This window comes from Mustelus asterias, chromosome 25 (genome assembly GCF_964213995.1).
Source record: "Mustelus asterias chromosome 25, sMusAst1.hap1.1, whole genome shotgun sequence".
Lineage (NCBI taxonomy): Eukaryota > Metazoa > Chordata > Chondrichthyes > Carcharhiniformes > Triakidae > Mustelus > Mustelus asterias.
In genome coordinates, this window is record NC_135825.1 from 19,492,575 (window position 1) to 19,504,702 (window position 12,128).

The following is a 12,128-nucleotide window of genomic DNA, read 5'->3' on the forward strand; positions in this document are numbered from 1 at the left end:
AATGGTGAGGAAGGAGGAGGTAAAGGGGCAGGTGTTGCACATTCTGCGATTGCAAGGAAAGGTGCTGTGGGAAGGGGATAGGAAATTGGACAAGGGTGTCACAGAGGGAGCGGTCCCTGTGGAATGGTGATGGGTAGTGAGGGGAAGTTTTGCTTCGTGGTAGCTTCTGGAATGGTTGATCCAATGTGGACCAAAATGGTGTACATCACCTATGATTGTGAGTTGGGCAGTATTTTGTTATGGAGGTCCAAAAGGGAAGCCTTCCAAGCAGCAGGAGGCACCAGTGAGTGGAGGTGAGGCGCTCAAGGAGGCCTTCTCACCAGCAGGAAGTAGCATGTTGGGCGACCAAGTAAATCCTTCCAACAGGGGCAGCAGTGAGGGTGGGGAGCACAAGGAGGTTCTGCCATCAGCAGAGAGAAGCAGAAGGAGGTCATCCTCTTTGGGGTGGCATGGTGGTTAGCATTGCTTGTGCTGCCAAATAAACCTGTTGGACTTTAATCTGGTGTTGTGAGACTTCTTACTGTCTCACAGCACCAGGGACCGGGTTCGGTTCCAGCCTTGGGAGTCTGTCGGTGTGGAGTTTTGATGTGGAGATGCCGGCGTTGGACTGGGGTAAACACAGTAAGAAATCTCACAACACCAGGTTAAAGTCCAACAGGTTTATTTGGTAGCAAAAACCACTAGCTTTCGGAGCGCTGCTCCTTCATCGGGTAAGTGGGACGAAGGAGCAGCGCTCCGAAAGCTAGTGGCTTTTGCTACCAAATAAACCTGTTGGACTTTAACCTGGTGTTGTGAGACTTCTTACTGTGTGTGGAGTTTGCACATTCTCCCCCTGTCTGCGTGGGTTTCCTCTGGGTGCCCTGGTTCCCTCCCCTGTCCAAAGATGTGCAGATTAGGTTGATTGGGCATGTTAGTGTTGGGGGGTTAGTGGGATAAATATATGAGGTTACAGGGATAGGGTCTGGGTGGAATTGTTGTTGGTGCAGTTGATGGGCCAAATGGCTCTTTCTGCACTGTAGGGATTCTATTTTACTTCCCACCAGCCGGGGAATATTGTATGGTATAATGGAGAGCGCAAGGGGGTCATCCCACCAGCAGGGGGAAGCAGAAGGGGGGGATCATCCCACCAGCAGGGGGAAGCAGAAGGGGGGGATCATCCCACCAGCAGGGGGAAGCAGAAGGGGGTCGTCCCACCAGCAGGGGGAAGCCGAAGGGGGGGGGGGGTCATCCCACCAGCAGGGGGAAGCAGAAGGGGGTCATCCCACCAGCAGGGGGAAGCAGAAGGGGGTCATCCCACCAGCAGGGGGAAGCAGAAAGCGGTCCTCCCACCAACCAGTGGAAACAGTGTCTTGTCGAACAGAGAGCACCAGGAGGGGTCCTCCCGGCAGCAGAGGGCAGCAGTGAGTAGGGGCGGGAGGTCTGGCGCTGACAGCCTGCTGAGGGTGGGGGATGGGCCGGGCGGTGTCTCTCCCGCCCCTCCCCCCCTCTCTGCCTCAGCTCGGGCTGAGTGAGTGGCGCTGGGCCGCGCGGGAGCGCCGTTAACGGACAAACAGCCGGGCCGGCTCGGGAAGGGACGGGTGGGTGATCGTGGCCAGACACCGAGTGAGCGGCGGGGAGGCCTAGGCCCGGAGCGGGGGGGAAGCCTGAGGGGCATCCTGGCTGCAGCCCGGCCTGGACACGGGCAGATGGCCGGCTGCGGGGAAGCTGTGTGCGGAATGGCCGGCGCTGGGAGGCAGCTGAACGCTCTCTGAAAGCCATGTTAACGAGGAAAGCGGCGGCTCCCGGATACCTGGCCGCGGGTAACAGCAGCTCCTCACTCGGTATGTGCCACTTAATGATGTCCCTCCATCTCCATGACAGTGTGGGATTGTCACCCACACCTCAATCAGTTATCATCCCACAAATCTGATGATCAGATTAGATATAATCTTTCACTAGTTTGATTTTTGTGCTGGGGGGGATTTAAATTTTATGGTCAGGGTTTTCAATGTGTTCCCCACCCCATCCCGGGCTCTCAATGTGTCTCTCCCCTGCCCCCCAACCCAGGGTTTGCAATCTATCTCCACCAAGCATTTAAACAACGTCGATCCTTCAAATGTGCTTTTTAAAAAATCTCTTATTCCTCCTTTATTCTTTCATTCTGTTTTGTTCTGTGTGATTTTATTCCATTCCATTTAGATCATGATCTTGCATGTCCCCCACCCTATTTTGTTGTTTTTTTCCCCCACCTTCTTATTTTTTTAAAATGAGGATAAACCCCCCCCCCCCCCCCCCACTTCCTGTTCAGGACTTCCCACCAAATGAAAACTCCCCATGTGTCGTTCTTTGAACTTTCTGTTCCTTCAATGCCACTGCTTTCTGTACAAGTCACATCAGGAAATTTGCTCAAAATGTTTTGATTATAACTTAAGCCTTCTTGCGGACTGCCTCAAGAGTAGAAGACTGCATATGGCAGCGAATGCCAACTCTGCCCACTCGCCCCCCCCACAACCCCTTGTGAAATATGTTTTTTATTCAATCATTTTTTTACTGTTCAGAAAGTGTGCTTGTGTCAGCCAGTTTCCCGATTTACTTTAGTTGACTTGTCAATTTTGCCCATGTTGTTTCATAAGTTTTGGCCTTGAGAAGTTTGAATCACCTTTCCGCCAGGATCTGCCAGAGTTTTGTCTGTTAAACTAGCTGGCTTGTTCCCATTTCACACATTCCTCTGTGTGGAACTGGCTCCTTGATCCTTTTTATTTTGAAAACAGGGTTAGAATCCAACCACTGACTCTAAATAATTGTGACATAACAATTGTGGATGTTTCTATGGTTCCCAGTTAATGCAAATGTTTATATGTATGCTGTCAGTGGCCAGGTCTTTAAGCTTTGAAGTAAATTTTACACCATTTATGTAGAACGAAAAATTCCAACTTGATGTTTCTATTCCCTCGTGTAATCTTGAGTTTGTGAACTGTTGTTTGTACAGCTTCTTTGAACATAACAGGTAATGAACATCATTGAGGCACATCTAGCGTTAATTGTTCCACTGTGCTTTTTTGATGACAGTGACAAGTCTAATGGGTCTACGGTATAGTTGCAAGTCTATTAAAAATGACCTATGACCAACTCCAGTGACGTAGTTACTTATCGCGACATACTCATCTATAGATTGCACCCTTATAAATGGTTAGCAGGTTGTCACATAACCTCCTACAATTGCTATTCAGCTTTGCCGTGAGGTTTCCGAACACACTCAACGATGACAGAAATTTTAACCTGCAGCAGGTAACTTAACCTTATCGTACAGGTAATCTTCAAATCCAGTGTTTCTCGCGCTCTGAATTTGCTTGACTGCTTCTGGTTCTGTTCGTCTGGCCAATGACTTGGTGGAACAACAAAATCCAACTTGTCGTTTTACCAAATTTGATGGGAGAAGACCAGTTTCTTTTTCAAACCCTATTTTGTTCAGTACTCTCGTCTGCCGACTGTCTGTTACACTTTTTGTATTAATTCAGTGAAATATGTACTGGAATTGTAGAAAGTTTGCTACAGCAGGAGGCTGAGAATCATTACAGCTGTACTGTTGGTACTTTTTTGGAGTAACAAGCAATTCTATGCTTTTTTTTTTCCCCCATGGCCTTATGATTTGCTTTAACGAAATGTTTATTTAATTTCCCCTTTGAAGCCATGATTGACCCCGCTTCGAAAGCTAATTGTAATTCTAGTAACACTTTGTACTCTAACCTCCCCTATTCTGCTTCAGTGGAGTAGAGGACAAGTAGCTACATGCACTCTAGACTCACACAAGTAGAAAAGACCAAGGGAATGACCTGTTCTTTCTTTTAAAGTACACAGTTATTTTGTACTGTTTTGGCTTCTTCCAAAGAGCACAGAGCCAAACAGCTGCTGATGTGAAGAGACCTTCAGCACCAAGAATGATTTGCCATCGAGTACTTGGAAGATCTTTTTGAACTGTTTACCCTCCAGGATACTTTAAAGGGGTTAGGCTATGTTAGAAGCTAAACCCCATTGAGTACTGTAGGTGCCATAAGACAGAAGTTGATTTTAATAAAATATTGTCATTCTTTATGCCGTTTTACTAAAACATATTTCACAGATTGAAGAGGATTAACACCCCTCAAACTCCCTGTTTTTGAACATGTTACACGTGTATTTGTTTGTCAGGAGAGAAGAGAAAGAAAAATCACTGCACATTTTAGTGAGGTCTTTAGTGGGGAAGACAAGAGATAACATGCTGTAAACCTGGTCTGGTTGTTTGCTGCAAATTCTTCACTCATTTTAAGGCTTATTTGCTGAATTTATAACTCCAGTAATCGTGTGCTTTTGACTTTTCTGTTTGCAGCCCAATTTGACTCTTGCATGCGTGTAAGTCAAGCTGAGAGCCAAGCCACGTCTGTGGAGAAACAAAGCCCTGTGGGATTACCATCTCTTAATAGCTTAACGGTAAGCATGTGCAGTGTGTACCAATGCACTTTACAATAATGCCATTTTATCATTGTTGAACCAGTCTCATGTATAATTTTAACAAACTCTCATAAACCTGACTCTGAGGAGCAAAGGAAGTAGATTCAAGTGCAGCAGATAGTTTCTCAACATAAATTACTGAGAAATACACAAATTGGACTGGTGACTGCAGGTGACAGCATTTACATTGTTAGAGACTCTTGAAATTGTAATGTTTGTAATGGAGGCACTTAACCACTTTTAAATCTGTGACTCATTGGTATTTGTTACAAATTCTCTTTAGATCCAAGGAATAACCACTATTGAGAGAGTGGCTACATTGACCTAGGCTTATACCTTCACCTCCACTTCTGTGTCTCTTTCCCTGCTCACCCCCCCCCCCCCCCCCCCATTCCCATTCCCACTCCCACTCTTCTACATAACCTGACTCAGAGGTGCCAAGGACAATTGTGCTGTTTACTTTGCTAGCAGTTCTCTGCAACCAAGTATTAAAGTGTGCCCAGTCATGTTTCACGATATTCACTGGCCTGTTAATAGACCTCTCCTGTACTTGCATTTTGAACACAGCAGCATGTGCAGTCTTCTGTTGAAGCTGCGCTGTGCTTAACAATTAGACAACCCATAACATGCAGTTCTAGGATAAATGCTTTTTAGCTCTGCAAGGAGGCGATGCAACTGCAAAACAATAAATGCTCACCATTTGCAACAGTTTTACAAAGTTTATCCAACTTCCTTCAGCAGTTAATGCCTTGGTTTTGTAGAGCAAGGAGTTTTCACTTTGTTCTGTGGAGACTTTTCAAGCTGCCTGAAGTGTCAATGTCAACCAGTACCGGCAACAATATGGCAATTAACAGACATAGTTAGGCAAGTTTATTATTATCTTCCCCATATGGGACATTACTTGGGACAAAAGACAATGGATTCACCTGAAAGGTGGGAAACAAATGTAACTTGTGGAAAGACTAGACATCCCTGTTTCATTTAATTATTTTTGACCCCTTTTTGAAATCTCTTTTGTCCCAACTCTTTTGACTGCCACTGCCATCCCACTATATGTTTGAAGGGACTAGGCTGCAAACTGGTGTCAGGCCTCGTGATCTGTTACCACATGATTGAAAAGAGCCCATCACTCACCTTTATGAAATAGCTATGAAATTTAAAGGGACTTCAGTTGTGGGGGGTGCATTTCACTGCTGAGTTTTTTGACTCACTTGTATTCTAGTAGTCCAATTCCGTGTGTATTCCCGCTTGCTTTGGTGACACATTTTTCAATCCAGCATGCATCTATGAATTAAATGAATACATTGCTTTGTTTAAGTCGTCAGATGATGTATTAATATTGGCTATAGCTGAGCTATGGCACTAGTCTCTGGTATTTCTTAGTCTTTGGTTGGCTTCTATTTTCAACCACAATAATAACTTTGTGCAGTTATGTTGCCATTTTCGAAGTCGCAGGAGATGATGACTAAATTAGCTGATAGGTGTTGTAACTGGGTTCAGGGGTTTGCTTGCTGTGAAAGGAATGCACCATGTACTGCATGCATTAAGTCCTGGTTGACTGGAGCCTTTTTTCTTTATCTTAAAAGAAATGCCCACATATATGCCTGCACTTTCAGTGGTGGTGGTGGTGGTGGTGGGGTGGGTGGGGGGGGGGGGGGGGGGGTGGGGGGAGGAAGGAAGGAAGAGAACCTTTCACTGAATATTAGAACTGACTTAAAGGAAACAATGTGGGCATCAAGTGGAACGTTTTTCTGGTGTAGTGTGTCAAGAAAGTGGAAAATGTGAACAATCATAATTTGTGTTAGTTATTGATATTGTCTAAGTAATAACACTGAGCACTGACCGTCCTTCTGCTTTCAGCACCAGTGATCTCCAAAGATTATTTTGAGTTTTTAAAAACTGCATTTATAAATAATTCCAATAAATTGCAGCAATTGTGAGAACACAGCTTCCAATAGCTCACTTGTGTTTGGTATAGCCTAGCTGTAAATCAAACCGACCAAAAGCATCCCAAATTCTGATTCCAATATGTGCAAAGTTAGTTGATCTTAATGTTGGGTGACAGCAGGGTGTTAATTACACACTACATACGCCTCAGTGAGGGAAGGGAAAAACTGACAAGATTTCACACTTTTAATGGTCAAAAATGCTGGAGAGAGTATGGATGTGGACATCAGATGATAAACGCACTTAACTAGACTGATTCTATTCATGTCGAAGAACTACCAAAAATTGGTTAGTTACGATACCACAATTTGCATAGCAACTGTGGCACTCTGCATCAACCTTCAGAAGGAAGAAGTGGTTGGTCCTGGACAGCAACGTGTGTTATCATTTAAAAGTAAAGTTTCTGTGTATTGCAAGGCCTTAACCAGTTATCAGGTTTTGGCTGGGATTTCAATAGGGTTCATTCTCCCTGAGCTAGGGCGAGGAAAGTTGCCCTGGATTCTGAATGCTGCAGGACTCTTCCTAGAAAGTTCTTCTGTGGATGTCTGCTGAGCACAGGAGCAACTCTGATGCTGCCCATTGTCAAATTGTGCTTGTACATGAATGACCAGGTAGGAAGTCTGAGAGGTGGGTTGAACTCTTTGAGTTGTATTCCAGCAAATGTTAGTTCCTTTGCCACAAGAGGGGTGGAGGGAAAAACAGTGTACAAAACCAAAGATAAAGTGGCATATAAACAAAGTGCCGGCAGACTCAGCAGGTCTGGCAGCATCTGTGGAGAGCAAAATCAAGTTAACATTTCGTGTCAAGGATGATTTCTTCAGAATTGAAGACCAACACCACCTTGGTAAATGATTGAAAGATCAGTTTTTTTTCCCAAGATGTTGGAAGCTTTCACAATGAACCTCAATACTCATCCGATATCTCCACTTGGATTTTCTCTGATCCCTTTCCCCCTCGCCTCGCGCTATTACTGCCAAAATCTGCAGCTCCATTTGCTCGAGCGCTTCAGAACTGAAGAAGAATCATATTGAACTTGAAGTGTTTTTCTCTCCACGAATACTGCGAGAGCTGTTTCGTTTTTTCCAGGACTTTCTGTTCCTATGTCAGAACTCCAGCATCTGCAGTATTTTGCTTTTATTACAACCTAGTGTAGATAAGTTTGCATCAGTGGATTCTCTATGCTAATAAAATCTCTGACCTTCTGGAAGGGCCCAAAGGAAGGAACCTAGCACATACGATCCAATTCATTGCTAATTGGGCAGTATAATTCAATAAAGAAATCGTATTTGTGATGGTGTTTGCTTATTGAGGGTCCAGGTTCATGTACATTGTCAAACCTAAGAGAAAAGAACATTTCCCTGTCTGATACTGTTGTTGAACTATTGTGGATACCGGCAGTGAAAATGGTCCTTTTCTCCCGTGCTTACCTTCCCACTACATCATCTAAGGGGTGGGGGATAGAGAAAATAAAGAATTGTTTGAGATTAATGCAGATAATTGTTCGTAAATCTATGTTCATATTCTATTTGATTGTATTTCACAGTTTGTGTAACTTAGCAAATGAATAAGTGGCCCAACACATTGGCCGCAAACAACGTGTGACCCAGTGAATTTCTGATTAAATTAGAAAAGGAGATGTTGTGATGAGCATGTGTTCTCAACATCTGTATTTGCCTGGCATATGCATGTTTAGTTTTTTAACTTCTGTTAAAATGATGAGTCAAAGCAGTGAGAATGAATTTTTAATCCACGTGAATGCATTACTGCCTTGGCTGCTGAATGGTGGAAAGCATTCAAGTAAATGCACACGTGAAGCATATTTTCAAGCATTTATGTGTATATAAGGTGTTTCCCACTAAAAATGTATTTGGCTAAATGAAAGGATATCACCACACCTGCACTGGGTCAGCAATTTCTCTTGACAACGCTGCTTTAGAGGCTGATAATGAAAGGATTTGTTACTTTGCTATTTTACCATCCATACTTTGTGTTTTGACAAATTGAACTTTTTCTTTTGTACAAATTTTAGATTGGCAAGAGCACAATGAAGGACCATCTGCCACCTTCATGTCGGACTCAGGTCAAGGTGCAACACTTATTTGAAGATGCTGGAAACAGACGCAATAATGCAACTGTGCAGTCCACCGTGCCTCGAACTTGTAAAACAGCGCTCCCTTCACTTAAAGAAAAGAACCAGGATAGTACAACCTCATCTAAATCAGAAGGTGTTTTGCTTAAATCAAAAGCTGCTATTACACCTACTCAAGCCATGAAGATGCACATGCATCAGTTGTCTTCCTTTGAGCATCAGGAAATTTTTAACTATCCTGAAATTTTCTTCATGGGTTTAAATGCAAAAAAGCGACAAGGGGTAGTAGGTGGATCAAACAACTGTGGTTATGATGATGATCAAGCAGCCTACATACTTCTGCCTCATGACCATATAGCATACAGGTATGAGATACTTAAAGTTATTGGGAAGGGAAGCTTTGGGCAGGTGGCTAAAGTGTATGACCACAAGCAGCGGCAGCACCTGGCATTGAAGGTAGTACGAAATGAGAAGCGGTTCCACCGGCAGGCTGTAGAGGAGATCCGAATTCTGGAGCACTTGAAAAAGCAAGACAAGAACTTGCAGATGAATATCATCCACATGTTGGAGAATTTCACATTCCGCAACCACACCTGCATGACCTTTGAACTACTGAGCATGAACCTGTATGAACTGATCAAAAGAAACAAGTTCCAAGGGTTCAGCCTGCAGTTAGTGCGGAAGTTTGCCCATTCCATCCTACAGTGCCTGGAAGCATTGCAAAAAAATCGAATCATTCATTGTGATTTGAAGCCTGAGAATATTTTGTTGAAGCAGCAAGGCCGTAGTGGCATCAAAGTGATTGATTTTGGTTCCAGTTGCTACGAGCATCAGCGTGTTTTCACGTACATCCAGTCACGATTTTACCGCGCCCCAGAGGTTATCCTCGGCTCACGTTATGGGATGCCCATTGACATGTGGAGCTTTGGTTGTATCCTTGCTGAACTATTGACTGGGTACCCTCTCTTTCCTGGAGAAGATGAAGGAGATCAGTTGGCTTGCATGATGGAACTTTTGGGAATGCCACCTCAAAAAATGTTGGATCAGTGCAAACGAGCCAAGAACTTCTTCAACTCCAAGAATCAGCCTCGCTATTGCAATATCACCACACTCCCGGATAACACAGTGATTGTGAATGGTGGTCGTTCTAGAAGAGGTAAGCCGCGAGGGCCACCAGGTAGCAGGAGCTGGGTGACGGCCTTGAAGGGTTGCGATGACTCACTGTTCATCAGCTTCCTAAAGAGATGTTTGGACTGGGAGCCACCTAATCGCATAACACCCACCCAAGCTTTGAGACATTCATGGCTAGTGAGACGTTTACCCAAACCACCCACTATGGAGAAGACCACGCCAGTTAAATCTACGCCAGACAGCAATAGTTCCTTGCCAGGAATTGTTTCCAAGTTGCCCTCAACTATTAGCACAAGCACCAAACTAAGGACCAATTTGGTGCAAATGGCTGATTCAAATGGAAATAATATACCTCTACGTACTGTGCTTCCAAAATTAGTTAGCTAAGGCTATTGTGTGCTGCAAATTAAACCCAAGAACATGTGTCAAATGCAAAAAAAAGTTTCTTATATAGGTCTTTTTGCTGGTAAAATGTTTAACAAGTATTTCATAATTATTATGTATAAGAAACTACCGTAATTTCCAAATTGCATTAAAGTGCATAAAATTATTCTTTATCCATCTGACCCTCAAGACTATTGTAGTTTTTAATCTCCATTAAATTATAAATACCCCTAGTTTGTCGAGAATATGAAGTAAATGGACTGTGCTTAAATCTCGTTCAACATTTTTAACTACCCTGGCAGGAGCGATTGAATATAAAATATTTTGGTCAAGATTTGTCTATATCAGACCTCACTGAATCAACACAAGTTCTTTAGGCCACATTTGATTTCACTTTAGTTTTTTTAAAATCCTGTTGTTCTCCCGACGGTATGCTAGTTAATTAAGGATCCTGCTTGACAAACTACGTAACAGAATTGCCCTTCCCTTCTCAAATCTACACATGCAGACTTTTACTTTAGTATGGCTTTGCAGGAAATTAAAAAGATTTGATGACCAGCCACTAACATACTACTCAGAAAATGATGGGACACTGGTAATTAATTGCCACATGATCTCTTTAACAGTGAAAATTGGCCAATTGTGTTTATTCAGTTGGTCACAAAGATAGAGGCCAATCAGCTCATGCAGCTCACTGTCGGTGGATGCTGCAAGCCACTTCTATTTCAGGCTTGGTCACTCAAAATATCTAGCTGTCATTCTAATCCAGGAGTTATACTTTAGTATACTTTATGCAGTAGAAATCTGCTGATCACCCATCTTCTGGGTGATAGTTTATTCCACAAGTTGTTTGTGATAAATATATCCCTCTGAACCTTTCAACCTAGGGGTTTCAGAATTTAGAAGGCCTGTCCATTGTCCTGGGTCCCAGCTCCCACTTTAAACTTACAAACTTCCTTAGCTGGAGAGCAAGTCTGGGGGAAAAAGTTAATTGGAAAACGTGAGCAAGATTTGTGGCAGCTGAATTCTACCTAACATCTTTGGTTTTAAGATGATTCCACCAAACACAGGGATTCATGTTTTTTCCTAATATCTGGGTGCCATTTCATAAAAACCTTGAAAATTTGTCTTTGTAAATGTTCACTAGAAGATTCATATCAGCTGTTGAGTCGGTAGGCCAGTGAAGCAGGCGAGGAAGTTAAGTTGTTTTGTACTGTGGCAAACAATCACCAAAGCTTATTTGGAATTTACTTTTCATTACTCTCTGATCGGTGAAAGTTATTGATAAATTCCAAAACAGTGTCAAAAGTTAATCTGCAGGGTTGCCAAAGTGTCTAATCCTACAGTATGCATTCAACAATCCAATTCAACGCCAATATAGCAATCTGATTGCTGTAGTTTTAAGGACAAACAGTGTGACATTTTTTTTTTAAAGGCCTACACAAAGGGAAGAAACGCCAAGAAATATTTTAGTGTGCATTTCAAGAAAAGAAAATAGAAACCCACAACAAACGTACAGACCTGCAAAAAGAAATGTTTTGCATCACCATGTTTATGTTTCTCAGTTTCAGTTCCTCAAGGATAATCAGGTGAAACCTTTATGTCACCTGCCTCTTCACCGATTGCAGGTCATAAAATTCAGACTCCGATTTAAGGCTGGCTCTCAATGCGAAGGTATCATACTCTTATCCATACTTTCTGGAATGAAACCGTACCACTTCAGGCCTGATCCAAAAATCCTCCCCTGTCTCGGCAAGTTTTAATAAATGCTAGGATAGGGATATTTCCTAACTCCTCCATCCTCCCATTGAAAGAATCTAAAATGTTGGTGCAAAACATTTAAAACCAGATTCACTCAATCTTGCATAAGCACTGTGCAAATCTAAATAATTCTGTTTGACTTTGCAGGAGATTTTAATGTTTCTATGTGATGTATACCTTTTAATCTTTACAGTTGTGCACTTTTCAGGTTTAACTAATGCAATTTATGAAATGTATCAACAGCAGCTTTTTGATAAATGAAGACACAGAGCATTTTTATAAATTGATCAAATGCCTTATGAAATCTCTCCTGCTTTACAAAAGGTTTCGAGATAAAGACATTCCAGTG

At 42.9% G+C, this 12,128-nt stretch overlaps 1 protein-coding gene across 1 annotated transcript; it reads left to right on the forward strand.

Moving 5' to 3' along the window:
- The first annotated feature begins 1,402 nt into the window (after nucleotides 1–1,402).
- LOC144511841 (dual specificity tyrosine-phosphorylation-regulated kinase 2-like) lies at nucleotides 1,403–11,444 on the forward strand. Its single transcript, XM_078242209.1, has 3 exons — nucleotides 1,403–1,820; nucleotides 4,346–4,446; nucleotides 8,444–11,444. Exons 1-3 carry the CDS (start codon nucleotides 1,757–1,759, stop codon nucleotides 10,019–10,021), a joined length of 1,743 nt encoding a protein of 580 aa, XP_078098335.1. The 5' UTR covers nucleotides 1,403–1,756; the 3' UTR covers nucleotides 10,022–11,444.
- The last annotated feature ends 684 nt before the right edge of the window (nucleotides 11,445–12,128 follow it).